General features: G+C 43.7%; 1 protein-coding gene across 6 annotated transcripts in view; it reads left to right on the forward strand.

Moving 5' to 3' along the window:
- Positions 1 to 25,783, forward strand: part of SLC24A2 (solute carrier family 24 member 2) — a 221,112-nt gene that overhangs the window by 192,033 nt on the left and 3,296 nt on the right. For 5 of the 6 annotated variants that reach the window (XM_031677005.2, XM_072959341.1, XM_072959338.1 and 2 more), the window contains 4 exons: positions 7,951 to 8,091; positions 15,949 to 16,038; positions 20,819 to 20,985; positions 25,081 to 25,702. In XM_031677005.2, coding sequence (XP_031532865.1) covers positions 7,951 to 8,091; positions 15,949 to 16,038; positions 20,819 to 20,985; positions 25,081 to 25,330 — 648 coding nt within the window. In that variant the 3' untranslated portion in view covers positions 25,331 to 25,702. Of the gene's footprint in view, positions 1 to 7,950; positions 8,092 to 15,948; positions 16,039 to 20,818; positions 20,986 to 25,080; positions 25,703 to 25,783 lie in introns of those variants that run through there. The other variant, XR_012071914.1, reaches the window with a different exon arrangement.

The raw sequence follows: 25,783 nt of genomic DNA on the forward strand, positions 1-25,783 counted from the left end.
ATGCTAGAGTCTGGAAATAACCTGCCTCCTATTTCATTTCTTGCTAAAGTTAGCCTCAGGGAAGTTTATGATTGTAGAGGACTTAATCCATCGCCTACAGTGTCCCCTAGATATTCATTTTAGAAGTAGCCAGTGCAGGATTAGCCACAGTTATGGGAATCAGGGGTGACATCAAGCAATGAAATGCACATAAAATCTCAAGCCCGCATTTTGGCCGTTGGTGTACTTGGTTGTCATCTCCTGCTCCAGCAAACCGGGGCAAAATTTCTGCACTTTTTTCTTGGACAAAGATGCTAAAGAACAAGTCTTTCTTTTACACTTGTATATGAAATCCTGACATTCATTGATATCTTATTAGCACCCACATTCCATTTTTAAATTGTACCTGGCCCCGTGGAGGTAGCAAGGAAGGAGACTGGAGGAAGGAGGGCATCACAACGGCCCCTCCTCCCCGCACACGCCCACATCTGCCTTTCAGTTCCCCTCCAAAGCTGCCCTGGATGTTATAACAAAAATATCATAGACTCTGTGGCTTATTAACAGAAATTTATTTCTCACAATTTTGGAGGCTGAGAAGTGTGGCGTGTCGGGTGACGGTCTGCTTCCTGGTTCCCAGATGGACATGTTGTCACTGTGTGAGACAGAGGAGTGAGCTAGCATCCCACTTATATATAAGCACACTAAATCCCAATCACCAGGGCTCCACCACCATGACCTCTTCACCTCCCGATGGCCCCACCTCTTAATACCATCACCTTGGGGGTTACAATTTCATCGTATGAATTTTGGAGGGACACAGATATTCCATCCATAGCAGACTCAGAGAAAAGGAAAGAATGCACCTAAGAATCAGATATTTCTGCTCAGCTTTTGCAAGAAAGTGGGCCATCCAAACCACTGAAAATTAGTTCTTGTCTTGAGAAAACCAAACAAATCTATGACAATTACATGCTTAGTGTTTGCTGTAGCTAGCATTTTCGTTTTAGCAGGTTGAATTCATTACAAAGAGCTGGGAAGCCTGGTGTCATCGGACATGAAGCACATTCATACCTGTTCTTTTAGGAGTGAGAAAGGGAGGCAGTGTGGCATTTTGGAAGAGCCTCGAGTTGGTGGTGAAATGAGCCTGGCACTGTGACCTTCCTTCAGCATGTCACTTCATCTTAGGGTTCTCCATGGAAGGAGAGGACTCAGTGACCCAGGGCCCTTCCAGCTGTGAAATCCTGAGGCCCTATCTCTTGGAGCCTAAAGCCTCTATTCTAAACAATTGCAGAGATCTGCGATCACAGCTCATCTTTCATGAGCGACCAGTGTCCTTAAGATGAAATGAATGACAAGTTCTTGGACAGGAAGCTGGTCCCACATTAAAACGTTCCAGGCGGCAAAGAAGCTCTGCTTCATAATGACGAAGTATTTAAGGTCTGCTGGGGCCTAAAAGTGCATGAGGTGCCCCAGGACCAGATGCCTTGCAGGTCCCGTGTGCTATGTGTTCTCTGGCTGTTCTAGCATTTCCGTTGACTTGCCTGATGTCACACAGCTAGTTAGTTACAGAGATGAGATTAATGGCAGAAGGGAAGAGGATTAACATTTGCTGGTCCCCTGGTCTCTACCAGGTACCATGCATCCTGTACTTGCCTGAGAATTACTAACCCTGGTCTAAAGATGAATGCCTCCCACATAGTCCAGATATTTCACATGTTTTCTTTCTTTTTTTTTTAATTGAAGTATAGACGGTTACAGTGTGTAAATTTTCTGGTGTACAGCATAATGTATGTATGTTTTCATATTCTTCACTTTTTCCTTTAGTGGCTTTTTGAAAACTTTGTTGAGGGTGACAGTTTTAATATTTTTGATGCTGCCACCTAACCTCATTTCCCAGGCTCAGCACATGTTTTTATGGACGTCTGTTCCCGCTCTCAGCCCCGCGGGGGCCTGTTGGTGATTCATAGCAGGCCCCACACTCCCTGAGATTTGCCGCATTTGATCATCTGTGTGGGCATCTGTGTGGCTGAATGACGTGGAGATATAAACTGATTTTTTATCTACAGATAAAAATTGTAGAAACAGCAACAATGACAAATGTATTAGGAACCATTCTTTTTAAGTAGGAGTTCAGATCACTTAAAATATTCACCTTCCCACAACTTGACCATAGCTCCGAGTTTTAGAGTAAATGCATTATATTTTTATGTAGATGTGTAAGTACTAGCACCGTATTTTATCCAGCATCGTGCCAGACTGAAGGGACCCTCCAGCAAGAAGAGGTGGCGTTCCTGAGTGCTGAAGGGAGTTGTCCTTTTGTGGGGGATGAAGAAGTGAGAACGTCACTCCCAGCCTGAGTCGAGCCCCAGCCGAGCTGAGAGCTGGGCAGATGCAGGCAATCCCCCGAGACTGCTTCTTGTGAACTGAAGACGAGATGTTATTACCGATCAATAGCAGTGAACTGGAAGGTGGCCTATTTTCAGACGCCTCCCTTGTTTTCATTTTAATTCTCTGATAGCAGAGATGGCATTGAAGTGGGCTTGCCTTCACAATGGCGTCTTGCACAGCACCCTTCACAGACAAGGATCAGAAATTGAGTCGCTTCCAAGAAATATTCTTCTGGCTGGAGAGGAAACCTCTGGACTGGTGAGTCAAGCTTAGGCCCCTCCACTGCAAACCTGAAGCTTATTCTGGGACAGACTATCCAGACCAGGTACAACTGGAAACAATGTAAGATGCACGTGCAGAGAAGCTGAACAAATTCTCCTCATACTCGGCCACAAATGGACGGGCTGCTGCTGCTCCTCCCATTCACTAGATAAAGAAAAATTTTTAAAGTTGTTTGCTCCAGAGACTTCCCAGTAGATGCTAACCAATGCCTGGAACTGTGCTCTTCTCTCTTCGGATGTTCTGACAGCCAGACCTTCAGATTCCAACCTTCAATATTGACAAATGAGTCCAAGAAAGTAGTTGTCCATTTGTCACAAGTTCTCACGGAGAATGACATCTCCTCTCCCCTGATTAAGTTCTCCCCAAAATTATGTTAGACCACTGTGGGGTCTCATTTTTAGATCTGCCCCATCTTGTTTCACAGAGATTCAAGTTTGCTTGCAAAAATGATGGAGAAGGATAAAGTGAACAGTTTAGGAAAATTCAGCAAGGGGTGGAAAGGAAAGGAAAGAAGTAAGACTGGAGTAAAGGGGAGGGAAGATTCCAGTGCTGTGATTGATGGATGGGGGTTACAAATTTAGCTCTGAGCTCTCCAGTGCAAAGCAAAGAAAAAAATAGTATCATTTCCCTGGTATTTCTGAGATTTCTCAAAGTTTCTCAAAAGAAGCGTGACTTTTCCTAGCGCTGAGATGTCAAAGATTCTTCTCCCTTGATTCCTCATAAAGAGGACACTGGATCAGCCAGGGTAAGGTTCCGCTATGAGCAATCAAAAACCCAAAATAAGAGTGGCTTACATAAAATAGAATTTTTTGTCTCTTTCAAGTCAGTATAGGCAGCCCAGGGCTAGAATGGCTCTTGACAGGTGTAAGAGCTCAGATCCTTTTGTGCTGTTTCTCCACCTTGTGTTCAAGCTCTGGCCAAAATGTCCCCATTCATGGCCGCAGGAGGGAGGAAGGAGTGATGAAGGAGACACCTTCACCCTTTAAAGATACACCCGGGAAGTTGCCAAGGATACTTCCCATTACACCTCATTGGCCAGAACTTAATCCCATGGCCACACCTAGCTTCCAGGGAGGCTGAAAATAGAGTCTTTCTCCAGGCCCGGGTTAAAGTAGGCTTCCCATCACTAAAACACAAGGCAGTATAGAAGGTTGCTAGGGCTGCAATGACAAAATAGCACAGGTTGGGTGGCTTAACCTACAGAAATGTGTTTCCTCCAGGTCTGGAGGCTGGACACCCGAGCCCAAGGTGTCTGCAGGTTGTTTTCCTGTCGGGCCCCTCTCCTTACAGCTGGCTGCCTTCTCGCTGCGTCCTCACGTGGCCTTTCCTCTGTGCACGCACAGCCCTGGGTCTCTCCACGAGTCTTAATCTCCTCTTCTTATAAAGACACCAGTCATATTGGGTTAAGACCCGCCTTACTGGCCTCATTTTAACTTAATCATATCTTTAAGGGTGCTATCTCTAAATACAGTCACAACTAAGGTCCTAGGGGTTAGGGTTTCAACATACGAGTTTGGGGAGGACACAGTTTTATCCATAACAGGCAGAACAGGTGTTGGGGAACAATCAGAATCTCTTGCATATTCTGCCAGCATCCCCACAACTGGATAAAAAATAAATTCTTCGGAGCCATTTGTTCGGTCTCCCCTTTCAAGTCTGCTACAAATCAAGAGTCCTAGAACTTAGGGCAATGCTTTCTACCTCCAAGTGCTCAGTGTGCACTTGCAGATGATGGTGGTCACCACCCAAGGAACCCCAGCTCGAGCAGAGGCGGGCAGCCAGGGTTCCTGATTCTCCACCACTGACTCTTCCCACCAGGCCGCACTGGCTCCTTTAAGACCTGACAGCCGGAACATCACTATGTGGGAACTTAGAGTCGTGTGTTTTAGTCTCAGATTTTCCACGTCAGAGATTACAAGGCTCTGAAGCAGTCCTTGGCGGCCCCAGTTTTACACAACTCTAGGGCTTCTAACAGAGACCCCAGCAGGTATCAAACTATTTTAAACCCTTGTATCACGAGTCATTTGAATTTTTTCTGGATCATTTTGCATCGTTTCGTTTTTTGTGGACATTCTACGGAAGCTTTAGGAGGTAAGGGTGGGTTGTGGCAAGGTTAAAGCCAGGATGAGACAACTGCAGGAGACGTTGGGAAATCAATGCCCAGCCTCTCCTGGGGCTGGGACAAGTGAGCATGCCAGCAGCTTGGGCAAAGGCAACACGGGCCTCAGACTTGGAACAACATTTTTTTTCACTTTTCTAACTAGCTTGCAAGCTGTCGCCCATTGAACCAGAGTGAGATTGAACTTGGCAAAGACACAAAGAGAATTTCCCCTTAAAATATGCTGACAGCCTCACTCCCCAGGCACCTCACGGCTCCATCACAGAGTTATGTACTTCTCTATAGCTAGACTCATCCCCAAGAGGCCATGAAGTCCCCACGGAGAGCACTGTTTGTACAGACTGAGACACAGTCCCTTCTTCTTGTCCATTTCTGCCCTAGCAACAGCCACCTCAAGTGTAGCTTCTGGAAGCCGTACAATATAGCTAATTGTTTGCATTGGACAGTAGTGTGTTTAGAGCTTATACATCTAAACAGACAATTATTTTCTGCTATTTGCGAGTGGCACTGCCTGCCTGGTGACTTTGGCAGATGGAGAAAGGAGCTAATCCGTAGGTTATAAGCAGAAGGGTTATTGATGAAATGTCACCATCTGTTGGTGTCATTAAAATGATATGAGTCATAAAGAGTTGCTTTCGTTTTTTCTCAGAAAAAGGTTAGCCTAGAGTTTAGAGAGAAGTCACTAGATTGCAGACGGCAGTGGGGGACCAGACTTGGGGGGAGTGTCAACCCTAGAATTGGGAGGAGCCTTGATGAACTCATCAGATCAGCTTATTGGGTCTTCAAGGAGGTGCTGGAATCTTCTGCCTGAGTAAAACCACTTACCTTATATGAGACAGGGTTCTAATTAGGAATGATGCAAAGTCTCAACTCTCCCATGGTCTTCCTGTTTCTAAGGCATCTACCAGGTCAGCGGGGGAAGAAAGTCATTCATTTGGATTGAGGGAGAAAGATCTTATCTGGGAGGGAACAGTTAAAATGCACCTCTCTCCTGCATCCTCGTCGATCCCACTGCACAGAGACTATTTATGTAGCCAGCTGACACGCTGGAGGCTGGTGAGCCCAATAGGGAGTGATACTCTCTGCCTCTGCTACATCTTCTGGGAGGAGGTGGAAGTGGCTCAGAAGAGGGGCCAGGGACAGCACGCCCACGCTTCTGTCAGGGATGGGAGCCCTCGGGATGGGTCTGGGAAGCAGTGGCTGGACCCTCGTGAACTGCGGAGCAGAGGAAACAGCTCTTAGTTTTGTTACTTTTCTCTGTTGACTTCCTCTTTTCAGCTTTGTTGGTTTCTGCTCTAATTTTTATCATTTCTTTTCTTCTACTTACTTTGGAGTTAACTTGCTCTTCTTTTTGTAGTTTCCTAGGGTAGAAACACAGGCTGTTGATTTTAGTTCTTTCTTCTTTTCTGACACACTGCATAGAGAAGAGATGACGAGCATAAGAAGGGTATTTAATGAGAATCCAGACAACCAAAATAAACTGCGCCCACTTCCTCATTCTGCCTTATTACCTAATCCTCTTAATTCCCTCATATTTGCTGCTTAAAAATCTTTCACCCGCTGCCAAGAACATACACTCAAAGAAAAAGAACCTTTTTTCAGTATGGCTTAATATAACTTTTTTTTTTTAAATACTGTCTTTTTAAAATTTGAACTCCTGGAGAGAGTATGGGGGTGATTGTGTAAACCACTACAAATCCTTTTGGCAATGCTAGGGCGTAAGTTATAAATAAGTAAACATAGCACTGCAGTGAGCTGGGCCTCACACCCAGCCCTGCCTCTAGCCCTTTTTCTCCATAGCAGCTGGCCCGAGCCTGGCCCACCTATCGCCGCCTTAGGGAGAGTGGTGCTGGTGGGATTCATTGCTGCCGCTTGAAATAGTGCAGCGTGCTGGAAGCCAGGGCCACCGGGGCGGGGGCGGGGCAGGGGGTAGGGGTGCGGTGCAGGAGCTGTTTGAAGCCTGTGCAGGTTATTTATGTGGTCTCAAAAGGAAGCATCCGTGGAAAAGTTCCTCTTGATATTTTTAGATCTGATGCTTGGTCCTGCTGCGGCAGTTTCATCTGGAAACAAGCAGGGAAGGGAGTGATGGATGCTGCCTGCAGTGCTGTTTTGGACGCTCGGAGGGCCCGTCTGACAGGCTGATGGTCATCCTGCCAGGCCCAGATCCACCTTCTTTAAGTCCCTTTCAGCTCTGGGGTGTCAGAAGCTGCTGACTTCAGCGGGCAGGGAATAAAACACTGGCCGCGTGCTGCCAAGTTACAAAGTCTGAAGTCTACCCCTGGCTCTGCGGCCCTGTGCGCTTGACACCCACAGGTTTAGCGTCTTGCCCTACTTCCGCACTCTGCTTCTCTGCAAATATGATACGTATTTGCATAATAAGCCTTTAGCCGGAGGTGAAATGGTTTCAAATTTAACTGTAGGATTAAACAGGTTAAAAACTCACAACCACTCAATAATCCATGAACTTAATGATTCCAGGGCCAGTGAAGCGAGTCGGGTATTGTTACTGAATGGTTTCTGTGGTGACTTTCAGCTAACCAGTCAAAACCCATGCTCTTAAACTTCTTTAATTAAAAAAAATTCTTCCCTAAACAACAAGGTCCTACTGTACAGCATAGGGAACAATATTCAACATCTTGTAATAGCCTATAATGAAAAAGAACAGGAAAAGGAACATACATGCATATATATAAAACTGAATCATTGTGCCGTACACCAGAAACTAACCCAACATTGTAAATCGACTACAATCAAAAATGAAAAACAAAACGTTAAATTCTTCCCAAGGATCCTGAATCCCGTGGCTTTCTCCTCCAGGAGAACGGAGGAGAAGGACGTGGGCACTGGACTCCTCTCTCTGCAGATTCAGTTTCTTCTAAGAGGTTCATTGACCGTGGCTGGATGCATTCCATTTGAATGACTGGTTCACGGAAGTGAGAACCTGGAAAATGTTTAGGGAAAGAAAAGAAAGCTCTTAAATTCTCATGGCTGAGCGACGTATTGTTTGCTTATGGGGTTCAGGCTGGGACAGGGGTCCTCTGACAAACCTAAAAATCACTCGGATGCAGCTGCTGTGATGACCCAAGAAAACTGATGCGTCTGGAGCCTCCCTGCTGGCTCTGCGGCCTGTGGACATTACTGCCTTTCTATGTATTTTCTCTCTCTCTCTTTCTCTACAACAGACCACAGAGACTGGTGAAGATGAGGAGGACCAGCCTCTCAGCCTGGCCTGGCCTGCGGATCCCCGCAAACAAGTCACATTCCTCATTGTCTTGCCCATCGTGTTTCCTCTCTGGATTACCTTACCTGATGTCCGCAAACCTGTAAGTAAAGCATTTTTGAAACTGATTCCTTGTAAAAAGCACAGCATGGAACAGTATGCATAGTCTGATTCCACTTTTCTTAAAAAGAAAAGGGAGTGACGCATACACCTGCATATACTTATATATCCCTGACATTTCTTTGGACAGATACACGGTGATAGTGGTTGTTCTGGTTATCGAATCTACGTAATGAACCACCCCAGAACTTAGTGATGTGAAGTGACAACCACTGTCTTCTGCTCATGGATCCTGTGGATCAGGAATTCAAATAGGCACGTTGGGGATGTCTTGTCTCTCTCCGTGCTGTCTGGGGCCTCAGCTGGGAAGACTCGAGTGGCTGGGGCCTGGAATCATCTGCAGATTTCTTCACTCATGTTTCTGACACTGGGGCAAAGATGGTTCCCAGGCTGGGCTCAGCTGGGATTGTCTGCACGTGACCTCTCCATGTGACTTATGCGTCCTCACAGTACGGGGGCATCAGGATAGTCAGGTGTTTTTCACGAGAGACCAGGGTCCAGCAGTGGATGTTCCAGCAGCAAGAGGAGACGCCCCACGGGCTCTGAGGCCTTGTCTCGTAAGCCCCAGAGTCACTTCCACTGCATTTTACTGGCCAAAGCCGCCGCTGAGTCTGTCCCGATTAAAGGGGAGGAGACGGAAAGTCTCCCCAGAATATATCAGTGTCGATGGCATGTGACGCCTTTGAGGGGAGCAGTTTCAAAGAATCAGCAACCTTGTTTTAAAACCACCACAGCGATGGCCTCTGAAAAGGGGAACTGAAGGTCCAAGGCAGAAGGGTGACTCACATTTTGTTGAATATTTGTGAACGTGAATTATTCATTCAGCTCAAAAAGTAATTTAAAGAAATGCATTCATATCGTGCAAATGCCTATGTGCCTGGTCTGCTCCCTCCGGTATTATTATCATCACCATAATCAATATTATTATCTACCATTATTATGCACTGGGTGCTGTGAACACAATGCCGTCTTGTAATCAGCAAAGGACAATCTGAATGTAGATCAAATCAAAAGAACACCCTTCCCCTGTCTTTTTAAACTGGGATCTTGGGCCATTGCCCCAAGGGGTCAAAGAACTAATAAGAGATAAGGAGAAGCAGCTCTACTTTTTATTACAACCCTACACACACATCCTTATTCAACAGAAGTGTGTACCTGCTATGTATCTCACTCTGGCCTTGGTGTTTTCCAAAAATGTTATAGTAGAATCTCAGGAAACACCTAATATAAGAATAAATATAAATATATATGCATATATATATTTGGCATAAGTAGAAAGAAACTCAGGCAAAGGAAATTAACTAGCTCCTGCCCGGTCACGTCCTTGGGCACACAGCTGAGATTCAGACCCAAGCCCGTGTGACCGACCACACAACTTGGGCTCTTCCTTGTATTTCATGGTGCCAGAGGGTAGGAATCTGAAAACATCACTTCTAAAAGCATTTGGATCAGAATGCTGGGGTAACATCCAGCATGGTTTAGCATATGCCTTCAAAAGCCCCATGATGATCCCACTTTTCCTCACTTGAAAAACATTGGAGGAAAATCCTGTCTTATTGGCCCGACCTAGAAATAATCCAATCTGATAGAGAGCCTTGTCTTGTCAAATACAGCCAGGAATGACCCCTCATGTAAGGACTCCTGACATTAGAAGTTTCCAAGGAAAGGATTCATGTAGCAGGTGTGGCTCACTTAAATCAATATCTAGGGTTCTTTGTTCAGGATGCTGTTACAGAGCATCTGCTCTGTGCAAAGGCCTGGCTTCCTGGAAACCTGCAGCCAGATAGCTGGAATGTGTTCAGTTTCGTCTTGGCTCACATCACACTGACATTTTTGAGACGTGCATGCTCACATCCGCTTACTCACTCATTATCTCTCTCTCCCTCCCTCCCTCTTTCTGTCGCCATTGCTCTGCGGTTTAGCCCAATGCTTTTGCTTAGCCCAGGGAGGAAAATCAGGGAGACAGACAGGGTTTTCTAAATCCCCACAGCAGGCCAGTGTGATGTGGCCCAGAGTAGAGGGGGCTGATTGGCTGATAAGACTGACGGATGTCCACACACAACCAAAGAAGCAACCAGGAAAATGTGCAGGAATGGGAGGACGTTGCCAATGACTCAAGGCCCTGGGCTGTCAGGTTGAGTGGGACTCTTAGAGCAAGGGCTAACAAAGTGCTCGTCCCCTCTGACTGAACTGATAGGTCAAGGAAGCTGTTAGGGAAGGTCAAAGTTCTCAACAGCAACTCCTGGGCAACAAAGAGGACCCCACCACGGCAGTAGTCACATGGATGGCAACAGCTGCTTGGGCTGATGCTATAATCCCAAGGGGAGCAGAGCAAGAAAATGCAGCTGTACACGCGCTCCTCTGCAGTATCGTTAACTGGTCACTCGCCATGAAACGTGCCGTGAGAGCCAGCCTCAGCAGCATGGCCTGGGGCTTTTGCTCACTGCCCCCACCCAGGGCCATCCTTGGATGGACTGGGGGTTTTTTTCTGTCTTATCTGAGTGTACCATGTGTGGTTCCAAGCAGAAATGAGACTTTCAGGTGAAACACTGGACGTTTCTAGATTTCCTCAGCAAATATTTATATATGCCAGGCATCAGGCTTGTGCCCTAAAGATCTAAAGACACAGCAGTCCCAGTATCCTTTAAGGAACTCTAAACTCAGTAGAGGAAACAAAGCATGCCCACGTAGAACTACAAGGCGAGATTGCACAGCTGTGCTAGTGAGAGCCGCGAGACTCGATCCCATGTCTCCTGCCTCCAGAACATTCTCATTCTAGCATGTAAACTACAGTGGCTTTTCCCACATGACTCATGAGCTGTGCAACCTTGGGAAAGTCACTTTTCGACTCTGGACTTCACTGTTCCTCCTCTGTGAAATACAGGGGTAAAAGATCTCTAGGATGCCTGCCAGCCGTGACCTTCTGTGATTCAGGAAAACATAAAGAGATAACCATCAATACAGTATTACTAATTTAAGGTGACCACATATCCAGTTTGCCTGAGAAAGTCCCAGTTTACTCTCAAAGCATACTGGTTTGAGTTATATTGTCATTCTTTGCATATGTGAAATGCCGAATGAAAGCATACCAGTTGATACAAAAACCATTAAGTGGTTTCTTGCTCATGCTCAGCACAGCGGAGTTTCTTTAGGGTTGACCTTGTATCAGTTAGCTTTTGCTGTGTAACACACCACCCCAAAACTTAATGGCTTAAAACAACAAGCATTGTTTTTAGCCCATAATTCTATGAGTTGACAATTTAAATGGGGCTCAGCTAGACAGTTCTGCCACTCTCTTATATGTCTGGGGGCCAGTTGGCCTAAGGGTATGTCACCTGGAACACCTTGTCTCTGCTCCACAGGGTCTCATCCTTGAGCAGGCTAGCCTGGGCTTATTCACATGATGGCCCAGTTCCAAGAGCAGCAGGAATGAAAGGCACAAGGCCCTCTTGAGATCTAGTTTGGAACCTGCATGCTGACACTTCCACCACATACTGTTGGTCAACGCAAGGCCTAAGGCCAGCCCAGATTCAAAGGCTTGGAAATAGACCTCATCTCTTCCTGGGAGGAACTGCTGCCACTGGGGCCTCTGGAAAAAAGTATCCAGGGAGAGGAAAGACAGGAGAAAACTAGTAATTATCAGTAGTTTTTGAATCACTGATGTAAATGAACATCCCAAACTTTGACAATAATTACAAGGAAAACATGATTTTTTAAAATGTATACACCTAATTTCAGGGTAAATAGTACTCCCTCTTGTTTTTATTTCCATGTCACTTATATGCAAATTATATGACAGTGTTTGTTGCATTACGCACACTCCCAGCTCAGATAATGAACATGGGCTTCACTCTTGTAATGTTCTCAAATTAGTAGCTTTGTTTTAAAAGTAAAAGAGCTGAAACATAAACCTTAGCGAGGAACACGCCTTTGGGAAAATTGAAAATAATGAAGGAAACAAAGACCCCAAAAGTCATATTTTCTCATGGCCTCGGATGGGTGTTCTTACATAATAGGAATGCAACTAATGAGATATCAAACCATGGCCCATCAAAGCTAGGAAGTTACCTGAGAACCCAGCTAGGCATTTGCAGTTTCTGTCACTCATCAGCTCATTCACCAAGTATTTGTGTCTACTGTGTGCAAAGCACGGTTCTAGAACAGATGAAGTGATTGAGGCCCTGGAGGTTTAGTAACTTATCTAAGCACAACCAGCTAGTAAGAAGCAATGCCAAGACTCTAGGCCAGACCTCTATAGTTACTTTTACCTCCCTGAGTTTTAACTTTTTCATCTCCTAAAAATCAAAATGAGGTTACTGTTGTCTGGTAACAACTGCCATTATTATCTGAGTACTTACTATGTGCCAGGCAGTTTTCTAGACACTCTATGTGCATGAAATTCTCAGGACAACTAGATATTGTTATTCCCCCCATTTTATAGATGAAGAAACTGAGACTTAGAGAAATCAAATTACCTCAGAGCACATCGCTGGTAACTGGTGAGCAAGGATTTCAATACAGGTCATAAAAATCCAGAGAACACACTTTTAATCTTTAATAGGATTGCTTTAGAGAACTTTGTTAAATATGTATGCCCCAGAACCTTGCACAGAGGAAATGCTCAGTGAATATTTGTTGAATTTAAATAAGTAAGGAGACGGCCAATTTATGCAACCAGCTAATGTCCAGCAACATTTTTTAAGCCAAGAAAATATCACTCTGATGTACTCAAAGCTTCTAATGAGAACATTAGCTGTCAATTATATAAGGAAACCATTACACTGGGAACAAAATGGCCGGCACATGGACACAATTTGCTTTTTGCTAATTGGTATGAGGCCCATCCCAGCAGATGTCAGGCTCAGCCACCATCACTAACCGTAAATTGACATGTCAGACCTTGGCTTCAAGCGCTCTTCCTTCCAGTGAGACTGGTAACTAAATAATTGTACAGGTGCTACTGGGCAGTGGTGTCTGTAATAAGACCACAGAGTCCAAATAACAGGGAGAGTCCAAAAAGAAATGAAAGAAGAAGGAATTACCTGGGCTGTGAGCTTGTAAATGGTAAGGTAGTTTGACAGTCGGGAAATGGTAAGGTTGGTCTGACTTAACCGAACTGTTGATGCTTCCAAAGCAGGAACAGTACGGGAGGCTGGCTGAGGCAGATGGCTGTGCAGCTGGAATGCTGGTCTATTTTTCCCTGATGCTCTTTCTTTTCTGACAGTCAGAGTATAGGCTAGTATTATGCTGCTGATGATGATCATTATGTGTCCATAGCTGGGTACATTTTGAGCATTATTGGCCCTATCTTTCTTTAGGAATGAGTATAACCTAGAGCCCTAAGATCTAGGAATACATACTGTATACTCGGATGGACCTAGATTTCAGTTCCACATCTAGTTCAGGATCTGGGTACAGAGTAGATGTCCAGCCTTTGCTTAACCCTAGTTAATGATGAAAACCTGAAATTTTACAAAGAAAAATTATTCTTAAACTTTTCTTTTTTCAGTGAGTTCCTAATATGACACTAGTTACATGTAGATGTCCTTAATTACTAATTGGCTTCTTCATGAAGACTCATAAGCATCAAATTTTGAATTAGAGAGGTTTTCACTAGTATGTTGATTTGAACTTAGTTCCTTTAACTCCTAGTCTGATTACTTACTTTCTGCCTTTTGATTCAGAATGTTCTATGGTTCAGGGATGATATTTGAAAGATAAGAAATATGTTCAGCTAATTTGATTCTGAGTTGTAATGTTATTATCAATGAACAAATGGTAAGGTACCAAAAAAAATTAAATAATAATAAAATATTGGTTAGTACTTAGTAAGAGATGTAACCTGGAAAGGGAGCAATCTATGAAGTGAGGACTCTACTGGGATATCTAGGCCATGTGCTGTGTCATAAAGTGTGGAACCGGTCCTCCACTCCCCTCTCAGGATGCTTTGAGTCAAGGCTAAAGACTGGCTGCTACTCAAACCACGTGTGTGGCCCCACAGCACGAGAGGGGCCCTTCTCTTCCTGGTGACAGAGCATCACTGTGGGCGATGAAACCCTCATTGCATCTGGGATCCTGAAACAGTGACTTGTGACCAGAGGAAGAGAATGGGGAGCCTAATCAGATAAATGCCTTGCCTGGGGAAAACTTGATTTCTTAGCACAGGTATTGCCAAGGCTCAGGGAACCCAGTCTCTGGAATCCAGCTGAACTCCCAGCTTTAAAGGAATTTGCTTTCAAAGTGAATGTCTCAACCTCCACTTTGAAAAACTGATGACTTTTTTTTTCCATAACCCATTACAGCGCTCAGATCTCCTGAAGGAGTCTGAGTCTTTGGCTGAAATATTCTCCTTCGAAGGAAAGAAGAGGGGAAGCTTTTAAGAATAATGTTGTGGCTACTCACTGTGGTCTGATGCTGCCCCCAATTTAATCAAGCCCACTAGGCTTCCAGACATCCCTGCTAACTAGTGGCCCAAGAATAGCCACAACCCTTAAAAGAAAGAAATGGGTACTATGAAATTTAACAGAATCATGTGAATGATCATGAAAACATAGGCTGAAAACCTGAAATCAGTAAAGAAAACGTAAACCATTTGGAGCGACAGAGACTGCGTTCATCGTTATAGATATGCAAAAGGTTACCACGTACGAGTTTATCTTGTCCTTGTAATGAAGCTCTCAAAAGTCATGGCAGAAATGTTCTATGTGATTGCTCAAGGTCGCCCCTTCAGACAACTGAGATGGCTTTCAACCAATTCAACCCAGGATTGATTTCTCTGGACAAAATTGGATAGCATTATGAAAGCAAAAAATGAGATTGTTCCTCAAAGTGGAATGCTTTGAAATAACAAGTGTTTGGCAGTAATAGGTGAGAGACTGTCTGAGAGCCTTCTGCCATCTGAGCATGTTGCAAAGGATCCCAGTTTTGCAAAATGGGCATCAGTAGGACACCGCTACCATCCAGTGAAAGCGTGGGTTTCCTCGTAGTGGGATGGATCAGAAACACTGCATTTGGAGTGCCTGATTTGGGCTGATGTTCAAAAGAAACTTTAAAAGTGCTCATACTCTAAGCCTGAGATTGCACAAAGCCCAGTGCTAGAAGCGTGATTGGATGTAACACAGTTAGGGGCGGAGAACAGGAGAGAAAACATTCCTGAGACTTCATTCTGCACCCACTGCCGAGAGCAGCGCAAGGGGGCATCTGCTACCTGTGTGTTCGCGTGTAACACGCTGGCCATCCGGAGACTGGCCTCATCAGGAATCTGTATTGACTGTGGGGACGGCTTCCGTGTGGCTTTTCCTCATAATTCACGGGACTGTGAAATGAGCCAGTCTAATTTTTGAAGCTGTTGATCCTTCCGGTTAAATGTAATTAATCCCATAGGTTTTCCAACATATGGATTGTTAGGATACATGGACTGAAACAACAGAAACTGATTCTGATAAAATTGAGGTGAAGAAAGAAAAGGAAGCAGAAGAGGGGGAGGGATGATATGGAGGAGACAAGGGACTGAAGGCAAGGCTGAGAAGCCAAGGCTTGGAGAGAGCAGGAGCAGAGAGCATCCGAGCACCCAGCAGTGGGAACAGACGTTCTCTTCAAAAGACTTTTCCATCTCAGGAACTAGCTTCACGGTGATTTGGCTTCCACCAATTTCCCATTCCCAAGAGAAAATCTTAATGTCCTGGCTTGACCAAGGGTGGGTCCGTCATTGGTGTTGAGTGTTGTTCTACCAAGCCCATAGGCAGCGGGGGAGAGGTAGCTGCATCGGTGGTTTTAGCTTTGAGTCATCAGCTCACCTCGGTTAGCACTCACCCTCTCCCTCTCCCTGGTTCTCTTTCAGTCATCAAGGAAGTTTTTTCCCATCACGTTCTTTGGCTCCATCACCTGGATCGCAGTGTTCTCTTACTTGATGGTCTGGTGGGCACATCAGGTAAGACCCTGATAGTGGTACGCATCTGCCTGGCTTTTCTCTTGGTTGCCAAGTGGATAATCAATATGTTTGCTTTCTGAAACTGTCGCAAGAATATTGTATCTTCCAGGATGCAAGGAATTTACTCCCCTTAACTCTTTGCTTGTCTCCTGGCCTTTCCCTGTAGTGTGAGTCAAATCAGCGTAGCCTCAGAACTTGTGGATGAAAGGCCATGCTAACTGCTTCTTGTCCTCTGCGGCCTGAAGCCAGGCCAGCCCAGACCTGGAGGAAGAGCAGGGTTTTGCCAGGCTCAGCGGCACTTGCTTTCTCTTGGGCAGCCACTCACCTCATGATCTCATCAAACTGGCTCTTAGGAAAAGACCTGGAGACAAAGTGGTCTCTTCCTTGGGCCTCAGTTTACAAAAATGATAATGTGTTTCACTTTTACTGCTTTTAACTCAGTACCTATCATGACGCCCATCAGTACAGTAAACTCTCAGGAATTGTTTGTTGTAACATATGAATGGAAAAATGAGATTCAAAAGTTTTATGTTCCTCCGGGGAGGGTATAGCTCAGTGGTAAGCACATGCTTAGCATGCATGAGGTCCTGGTTTCAGTCCCCAGTACCTCCATTAAAGAATAAATTTATTTATTTATTTATTTATTTATTGCCTCCTCCCCACTAAATAAATTTTTTAAAGGTTTTACATTCTCAAAAATACTAATGGTAACCATTATTGATTGAGTGTGTACTACAAGCTGGGCAACTCACATCCCTCTGTCCTTGCACATGGGTAAAATTTGTCTACAGTGATGGTTGCACAACTCTATAAGTATACTAGAAACCATCATACGCTTTAAATGGGTGACTTTTCGGGTATGTGAATTATATCTCAATAAGGTTGTCTTAAACATGATACCACTTCACAACCATTAGGATGACTACAACCTAAAAGACAGACAATGCCATGTGTTGATGGGGATGTGGAGAAACAAGACTGCATACACTTGTCTAAACTCACAGAACTGTACATTGTTTTTAAAGAGTGAATTTTACTGAATATAAAATTATACTTACTGTATGAAAATTACACCACAATTTTTTTTAGAAAGAATATATAGCATTACTAACAAAATCCAGTGGAAACATTGGCTGATAACCCAAGCATTATTCCTACAAGATATTTTATATTATTCCTGTCATAGTTATTTTACTGACATTTGACTTCAGATTACTTTTCCTTGATGTATTTCCAAAAGTCATTGGCCCCCTGAAGAAGTTCTCTTTGCCCCAAAGTCATTATTTTCTACATTCATTGAGAGACGTTTGCTACCAACACCCGGCAGAAATCATTGCAGGTCAGCTGCTTCGCAGGCTCCAGGTTTCCAACCTAAAAGGACTGTTTGCCGTTTATAACATACATAATGGCCTTTCCTAATAATCATTTTTATTCTTCCATGTACTGATAAAGAAAAAAAGTGGCTTTTTTCACTTGCCAGAATATATTGTTTCCTAGATATTTCTCTTTAGCCATCCTAGAAAACATCATCGTATAGGATTTCATCTTTTTCTTTACTTTTTAGTAATTATCTTAATTCTGCAATCTTGTTTCCTTTTGATTCTCTTGTAGGAAAGCACAAACAATGTGTAGAACAATAATAATTACCAAAAATAAAAATAAAAAGTACATAAGGAGAAACCTTACTTTCCAGTAATGGATGAGAAGTTTCTCTTTCTTTTCTCCAAAGAAATACTTCTGTCTTTCAAAACATTCAGACAGCTGATCAAAATAGCAGATTCTGTTCTACATCTGTAGCTCTAATCCTATTGTTCGTACTTTTGAACTCTGAAAGCTATAAGGATAACAAGTGAATCATTCAGTACCCAGCTATTTTGTTACCCACAGTTTTACCAATAATAAATGCTGTTTGATACTATTTGATGCAATTATTTGCCTACTGTTTGGCCAAAAATAAGTGCCCTTCACATAAAACACTCTGCACATATTTTCCTTTAGTTTGGGGGGTGTTTTTGTTGGTGGTGGTGGTGGTACATTATGAATCTTCATCTTAGTAAATTTCATGGGTGATGAAAACCTGTGACTAAAATCTATCCCAAATCTTGTTAATTAGATGTTTATTCTAAGAGTCACATATAACCGTGTGTCTTGTTTAGCCAGTATGACATTTTTGCAGATCCTGATTAAACCAAGGCAAGGAACTGCATCTTGGAATATTGGAGCAGTACTGGACATGGATTCTGAGTGGCCCCATTACTTATTTCTATAAGAAAACAAAGGAATTCCCCCCAAGAGACTGCTGATGTCCTTTCTAGCTCTGAACTTTTCTGATGCTCCCCAATTTGATCAGAGTGCCATCCTGTCCATGCAACTGTCCCCTTGCCTCTGACTTGCGAAAAGCCAGCTTCAGTGCGGTGTACTCAGAGTGAGCTTTTGAAGACTAGTTCTCCTTCAGTGAAAGCGTTTCTAGAGCCACCCAGATTCATCAGAGGTTTGACGTACGGGAAAGATTCTGTATTATTCATGTGATGTCCCACATTGTCGACTGACCCCACTAAACCAGCTCCTGTCCCTGCTGCCAGACCCGAGGGTTGCACTCCCAGTTGGACAGGGAAAGGAGTAATGTCCGAGTTATCATAGCTGCTATTTATTGAACATTCACTTTGTGCTTGACACTATTTGCTATTTGCTTTATATGCGTCATCACATGTCATCATCCCAGCAGGTCTGAGGGTGGATATTATTATACCCATTTTACATAAGAGAAAAACTGAGGCTCAGGGAAGTTGGCTGCTGTGCACCAGGAGTGGCCGGCTAGGAGCTGCACCCAGGGCTCTTTGTACCCCATGCCAGCACTCTTAACCAGACCACCATAATACCTCTCCCCAATTTCCCCATTCTTCTGTCAGTAGTGGCATTCAAACTCTGAATATAAATTTCTTTAAGTCACTGCTTTAGAACTCCAAGAATTTAAATTATTAAGAATATATTAGGTAGATTGGAACATATTGAGGGTGACAGTTACTTAGTCAGCATCTTCAGTCTTTGAAAAAAGGTTTCAGTCCAAATCTAACCCAAAAATGTCAGCAAGGAGAATATTTTGCTTAAATAGGGCACTCCTGTACAAAACTTTTCCTAGGACAATCAGTGAAATGCTAGTAAAATCACCTAAGTATGCAGATTGATTTGTTTATTCAGCAAGTAGATACTGAGAGGCTACTGCACACCAGGCTGTGTTCTGCTTGTCGGGGAAACCATGGTGACCACGGCCACGACCCTGCTCACGTAGGTGTTACTTTCTAATGGGGAGCAGTGAATCCGTGCACCACGAGGACAGGTAAACCAGTTCAGTAACCAGTCTCTAGAGAAGGCATGACCATCAGAATGAAAATAACTCCACACTATGCTTTTAAACTAGTGGGAACCAGCCTATTACTTATAAATTGAAAGAGAGATTTAGAAGTAATTCCACCCTATTCCCCCAAAACCTCTATCCTTACGTGCTACATTGGTCCTTCACATTTTTTCCAAAAAATACTGGACATTATCAGGCAGGCCATTGGAAACCAAATTGAAAGTTTTCAGACTGCAGTTCTGAACTCCAGAAAATACATAAAGCTTTTAAAAGAAAGACCGCAAGCTGACAAACAAGCACCAGGAAGTTGCTCAAGAGCGGAGGGCTTGCACCTAAGATCAGACCTCCAAAAGTCATCGGTCTTCAAAGGCAAAGACCCAAAGAGTAACAAATGCTCCCTGTCACTTTGCAATAATGATGTACTGTTCACAAAGGGTCTTCCCATAAATTATAATTTAGTGTTCACAGCCACCTTGTAAGGTTAAGTATTATCATCACCACTTTATGGCTAAGAAAGTGAGAATCAAAATACAATTAACACAGCTGTACATTATATATGATAGTTGTTAAGAGAATAAATCCTAAGAGTTCTCATTATAAGGAAAAAAAGTTTTCTATTTAATTGTGTGTATGAGATGATGGGTGTTTACTAAACTTATGTGATACTCATTTCATGATGTAGGTAAGTCAAATCATTATGCTCTACACCTTAAACTTATACGGTGCTATGTGTCAATGATATCTCAATAAAACTGGGAGGGAAAAAAAGAAAGATTAAAGACATTGCCCAATTGGTTCAGTTAGCAATAGATCAAGTACTTAATAAATGCCGGAGCCAGACCTTGGACCAAGGTCTTCTGATTCTCTAACTGTTGCTTTCTCCATGGCTGCCTTGCTGATTTACAGTATTGTATTACCAAACCCAAAAGCCCTCCAAATCAAGTTTCCCATGGAAATGGTATCATCTAAGAGTCATTGTTTAAGAGTGGGCTGCAGACACGAGGAGATGTTCAGGAAAAATGAGGACACTGGGTGTCAGTCCTTAACCTTCGATGGTAAATCTGCTTGAGGCTTTGGTGCTGTTGTCAGGCAGTGGCCGCTGGAGCCAATGACCAGTTGGCATGTTCAGCCCTGGTCCTCTGCTTCCCCTGCCTGGCTTTAGTAAAACCCAGGTAGGCACTGGAGCCCTCTGTAGCTCTTTTTTGAGATTATGTATTCATTCTTCGTGTGAACATTCCTGATCTCTCAAGTCTGGATGTCTTTCAAGTCAAAAATCCTCTCTGGCAACCATTCTGGCATATTCCTTGTTATCATCTCAACACTCAGCACAGCACAGAGTAAGAACTCATCAAAAGTGAGTTGCATTGAAATGTTAGTGGTTTTGTGGCTTCAAACACCCATGTTTGTCCCTGTCATGGCTTTCAGGTTGGAGAGACAATTGGCATTAGTGAAGAGATTATGGGTCTGACCATCTTGGCTGCTGGGACATCCATCCCTGATCTTATCACCAGTGTCATAGTGGCCCGGAAGGGGCTCGGGGACATGGCTGTATCCAGCTCTGTTGGAAGCAACATTTTTGACATCACTGTAGGGTGAGTACAGATAAGTTATACAAAGGTGCACAACAACTCCATCCCTGTCTTTGTCTTCTTAGAGACTGTGAAGACATGACCAGGACCTCAAAGCCCGTAACCAGCCATTACCAGTAGAAAGTAAAGACTGGGAATGTCATTCAGTTTCCCCGACTCCATTTTTCATTTTCAGAGAACTTTATGAAGAATAAGTTATCCCTAGACAGGCAGAAACACACACTTGCATACAGAGTGGGTCATACAGGAAATAATTTAAGAGAATTTCACCTATTAAATGGCATTGGCTACATGTTATGAATATTCAGCATTCAGATGTGACTGAGATACTCTGGTAGTTTTACTGGGTTTTTTTCCCCCATGTTCTAACAGACTGGAACAAACATAGGCCCAGGAAAAACATCGCATCTCCTTCCCTGGAAAATGCTGGCAGATTTGGAATTATCATTTCTCTCTCTGTGCTGGTGAACATAGTCTAGGTGTTTTGAAAGTCAGAAGATGAGACCTGTTCTTACAGTTAGGCACACTGAAGTTCTCAATATGAATAGTCTGTAAAGTGGATCTGATTGGGGAGCAATGCTGTTATTTCTATCACTTCATTTAACTTGTCCAAAGTAAAAGTGGTCTGATAAATTACCCAGAATGGCAGCCCCCTGAGAAAGTAAGACATACGGTATTTATCTTTATGTTCCCACAAGAGCGGGGCTCTTGGCACTTGAATTTGGAAAGCCACTAAAATGGATCTACTTTCTCACTGAACATGTTGAATATTGTTCTCTTTTATCTTTTCCATTCCCTCATATACATAGTAGTTTTCTCATCATCTACCATGTGCACTGTACACACATGTGTATCCGTTTAAGCCACACAACAATCCTATGAGGTATTTACAATCATCCCCATTTTCCAGATAAGGAAACTGAAGGGCCCACAGTTCACACAACTAGTGAATGAGATAGCTGGGATTTGAAGAGAGTCTGCTCTCAACTCAGCACTATCTGTGCACAAAATCCTGCTCTGAGCTCCCCCTGTCTGAACCACCTCTGAGTTCCAAAGGTGCCCTCTCCTACCATATTCTCTTCCTTTGCTGGCACCTCTCACTCAAGCGCCCTTGCTGCTTGTCTGCCTGGAAAACTCCAACTTATCCTTCCAATGTTAACTCAAATCCTGGCTTCTCTGATTCCCTTAAGCCTGCCCTGGGGGCTCGTGCTTCTGTCCACTCCCTGTGTATCAGACTCCTGTCATGGTCCTGCCTGCTAGACTGCGAACTCACCAAGCCTGATACAACGCCTAGTGCATGATAGTGGCTTGACAAGTGTTCGTACAGTAAATAGATGGATGGATGCATGGATGGATGAGTGAATGAGTGAATGAATGCCTGAAAAGGTGTATGTTTTAAAGGAAGGATGTCCCTAGTATAAAGTGTTCTTAGTTCCACTGCCTACACATTTAGTTTTCTTGGTCAATCTCTTGTAAAAATAGAAAATACTCCGTAGTACAAAAAGATAAAACCCTACATATTGGGGAAAATTACAAGTGTTCTATGAAACATATGTCATGTTTTTGAAAAATATTCTACTGAATTCCAAAATGCTTTTTGTTCATTGTTCTTAAATTGCATATATCTTGAAGCCTAAATGAAAGGTTAAAGAAAATCACCCCTAATCCTACTGAATAATCAGCTTTGACCTCCTGGAGGGCTTTTATTTTTCAATGTTATAGCCATTTGTGTCTAGTACAGAGTAGGAATATATTAGTAAACTAGTAAATCTACCAGTTTTCTTCATAGCTCTCACAGTGAACATTCTCTGGCTTCAAAATATTCTGTCTTTTTGCTTTTAGTTTAACCATTATCCTTTAGTAGGACCTTTGTATTTTTTCCAATTTTCTAATATTTTGAGTGTTTTATGAACACTTTTTTGTGGAAAAATCTCTTTGAATTATTTTATTAAAGTAAATTCCTTCAAGAAATATTGGTGGATTAAAGATTGTAAATGTTTCAGTGATCCCTGATGTAATACATGTTTCCAAAAGCTCTTCCCCAAGAGTTTATATCAGTTTACAAAATCAATAGCATATAGTGAGTGTAACAGTTTCTTCAGTCTTGCCAGTTTTTTCTTTTTGCTTATAAGATTAATACATATTCAAGGTAAAGGATTTAGAAAATACATATGAAGCATAAATACATCTAGAGCATAAATACAAACCAACACCACTCCTTTTTAATTCATATATATTTTACATTATTGAAGTTACATTGCAATTTGTATGTGTATCCTTCATTTTAAATATAGAATCATGAGTATTAGCCTGTATCATTGTAAGTTTATGATTTTTAATAACTACATAACATTACATTAACTTAATAGTTTGCTATTTAACTAGCTCCCTATTATTAGAGATTAAAGTATCCCTACTCCAAATAACACTGAAATGATCATCTTTCAGAATAAAATTGCATCTGCATTTCAAATTATTCCTTATACTTGATCTCTGACAATAAACTTGATAGGTCAAAAGGGGTTAAAAATGTCATATCCCCCAAAGGGTTTTTACCTATTTGTAGTGCTGTAAACCACACCTTCACCAAATTTCACAAATTGAATGTGTGTGTGTGTGTGTGTGTGTGTGTTTAGCTTAATAAGAGTACAGTGGGAGGAGACGGGAAGAGTGTGGAAGAAGAGTCCCTCAGCACAAGTGTCATCACTGCTCTTGGGCGCTCCCCTCCCCTTCTCTGACTCTCCAGTGCTGATCACAGGATGCCAGGGCTGCCCCCTCCTGCTGACAGCTGGAATTACATCTTGCTCCCTGAGCTGCCCTCTGGAACTCCTCCCCTCTTGCCATCGCCCACTTTAGTAAGTGCCTCCTAGCCAGGCTGTAGTGGGCAAAGCACCTATACTGATTGTTGCATCAGTCACTTCCCAGGTTACCATATGCACCCGGATGGAGCCTGCATGTGCATGTGTGAAGTCCCCGGAATTCAAAGATGGATAACTTGTGGGCTCTGCCTTCACAGGCACTGTCTCCAGCAGAGGGGAGAGGGGTGTGAACTCACTGCCCCTTTCACCACACTGCTTCTCTCCAGCTATTTGCTTTTCCTTTGGAAAACTTTGTTTCGAAAGGGCATCTCCTCTTCCACATCCCTGATGCTAGATCAAGGCTAAGTCTCCCTTAGCTGTCTGCTGTGCAGAAGGCCCAGCCGGCTGGATCCGTGGCTCCCTAGTCATCGTTAGGCTCAATGGGTAGAACTCGGTGGCATCTCACCTGCCACGTGGAGATCCACGTGCCCCTGAGTCATGCGTCCCCAGCCATTTCCTTGCCCACAGAGTCCTCACCCACTCCTGGGTGGACCTGGCAGTTGGCTTTTCTAATGTCCTTTCAGGAGTCGCCACTCTGGATGGTTAACAAAAGATATGATCATATTTCAAAAGCCAAATGAAAAGGGAGAGAATGGGTATAAAAATACATAATAGCATCTTTAAAAATTTCATCACAAGCACAAGATAGTCTTCCTCAGATCTTTCAGAAAGACCCTTTTTAAGTCAGAAGTTTATCCCATCTTTTCCAAAATAAACTTCAGACTATGTCACATCATGGCCCCCACCATCCACATTTCTTTTCACTTGCTCTTAGATTTTTAATTAAGTCATTGCTATTCTCTCTCTCCATTTAAAAAATAATAGTAATTTGGCCATTTTCAACACTAATTTCTGTATCTTTTCTCCATTTATTGTCTCCCCCTCTCACCCTGCACAAATCCTTCAGTTCACCTCTCTGGGGCTAAATCCGAACTAGGAAGGAAACCAAAAAATTATTTCAAACCAGATTTAGAAATCAGCTGCAGCAGTCATGTCTTTGATCTTAGTCAACCTTAGAAGAAATTCTCTCTGTTCTCCCTAATTTGGTCGGGAAATAGATAAAGGCTTTTAAAGTTCACCTGGCTTCCTTATATGACTTCCTGGGCCAACCTCGCCCGAGGCACCGTGAGCCTAGCAGGACTCTCCATTCGGATCATGGATCCCGAAGCTAACGTTCCATCACCTGCCTTCTTCGGCGCGTCTGACTGCTCCCCCGTGTACCCCGCCTCTCCCCTCACAGGCTCCCACTGCCCTGGCTCCTGTACACCGTCATCCACAGATTCCAGCCCGTGGCCGTCAGCAGCAACGGCCTCTTCTGCGCCATCGTCCTCCTCTTCATCATGCTGCTCTTCGTCATCCTCTCCATCGCCCTCTGCAAGTGGCGGATGAACAAAGTGCTGGGCTTCATCATGTTCGGCCTCTACTTCGCGTTCCTCGTGGTCAGCGTCCTCCTCGAAGACAGAATTCTTGTGTGCCCTGTCTCCATCTAACAGGAACAGCCGTATCTTGAGCCAACAGCATGGATGGCCCCTCCCGGCTCTGGGTGGTAGGCTCCTTGATCTCCGGAGAAGAGGCAGCTGGCACACAGCCCTGGGCATGTCGCGTGTCCCTCCTGGCGGATTCCGGAGGGGTGGATTCTCGCTGGGCCCACGCACTTCGCGGGCTGCTCCCGTCTGTGCCTACTGAAACGGCTTCATGCGAGAGACGGGGAGAACCGACCTCGGGGGGCTTCCGTCCCCGCACCGCTGACAGGTACTCCTTGCTGGTCAGAGGTAACGTTCCTTGTTACAATGCAAACAATGACGGAGGCAATATATATACGTGTAAAATATACATATTATATATAGATGCACATGAACACACCCCTGCCTGTTCCTGTAGTGTACCTCTTCCTGTAAGTACACCTATAGAGTAGTACATACCTGTATACAGACACAAAGAAG

Source organism: Vicugna pacos, chromosome 4 (assembly GCF_048564905.1).
Source record: "Vicugna pacos chromosome 4, VicPac4, whole genome shotgun sequence".
NCBI lineage: Eukaryota > Metazoa > Chordata > Mammalia > Artiodactyla > Camelidae > Vicugna > Vicugna pacos.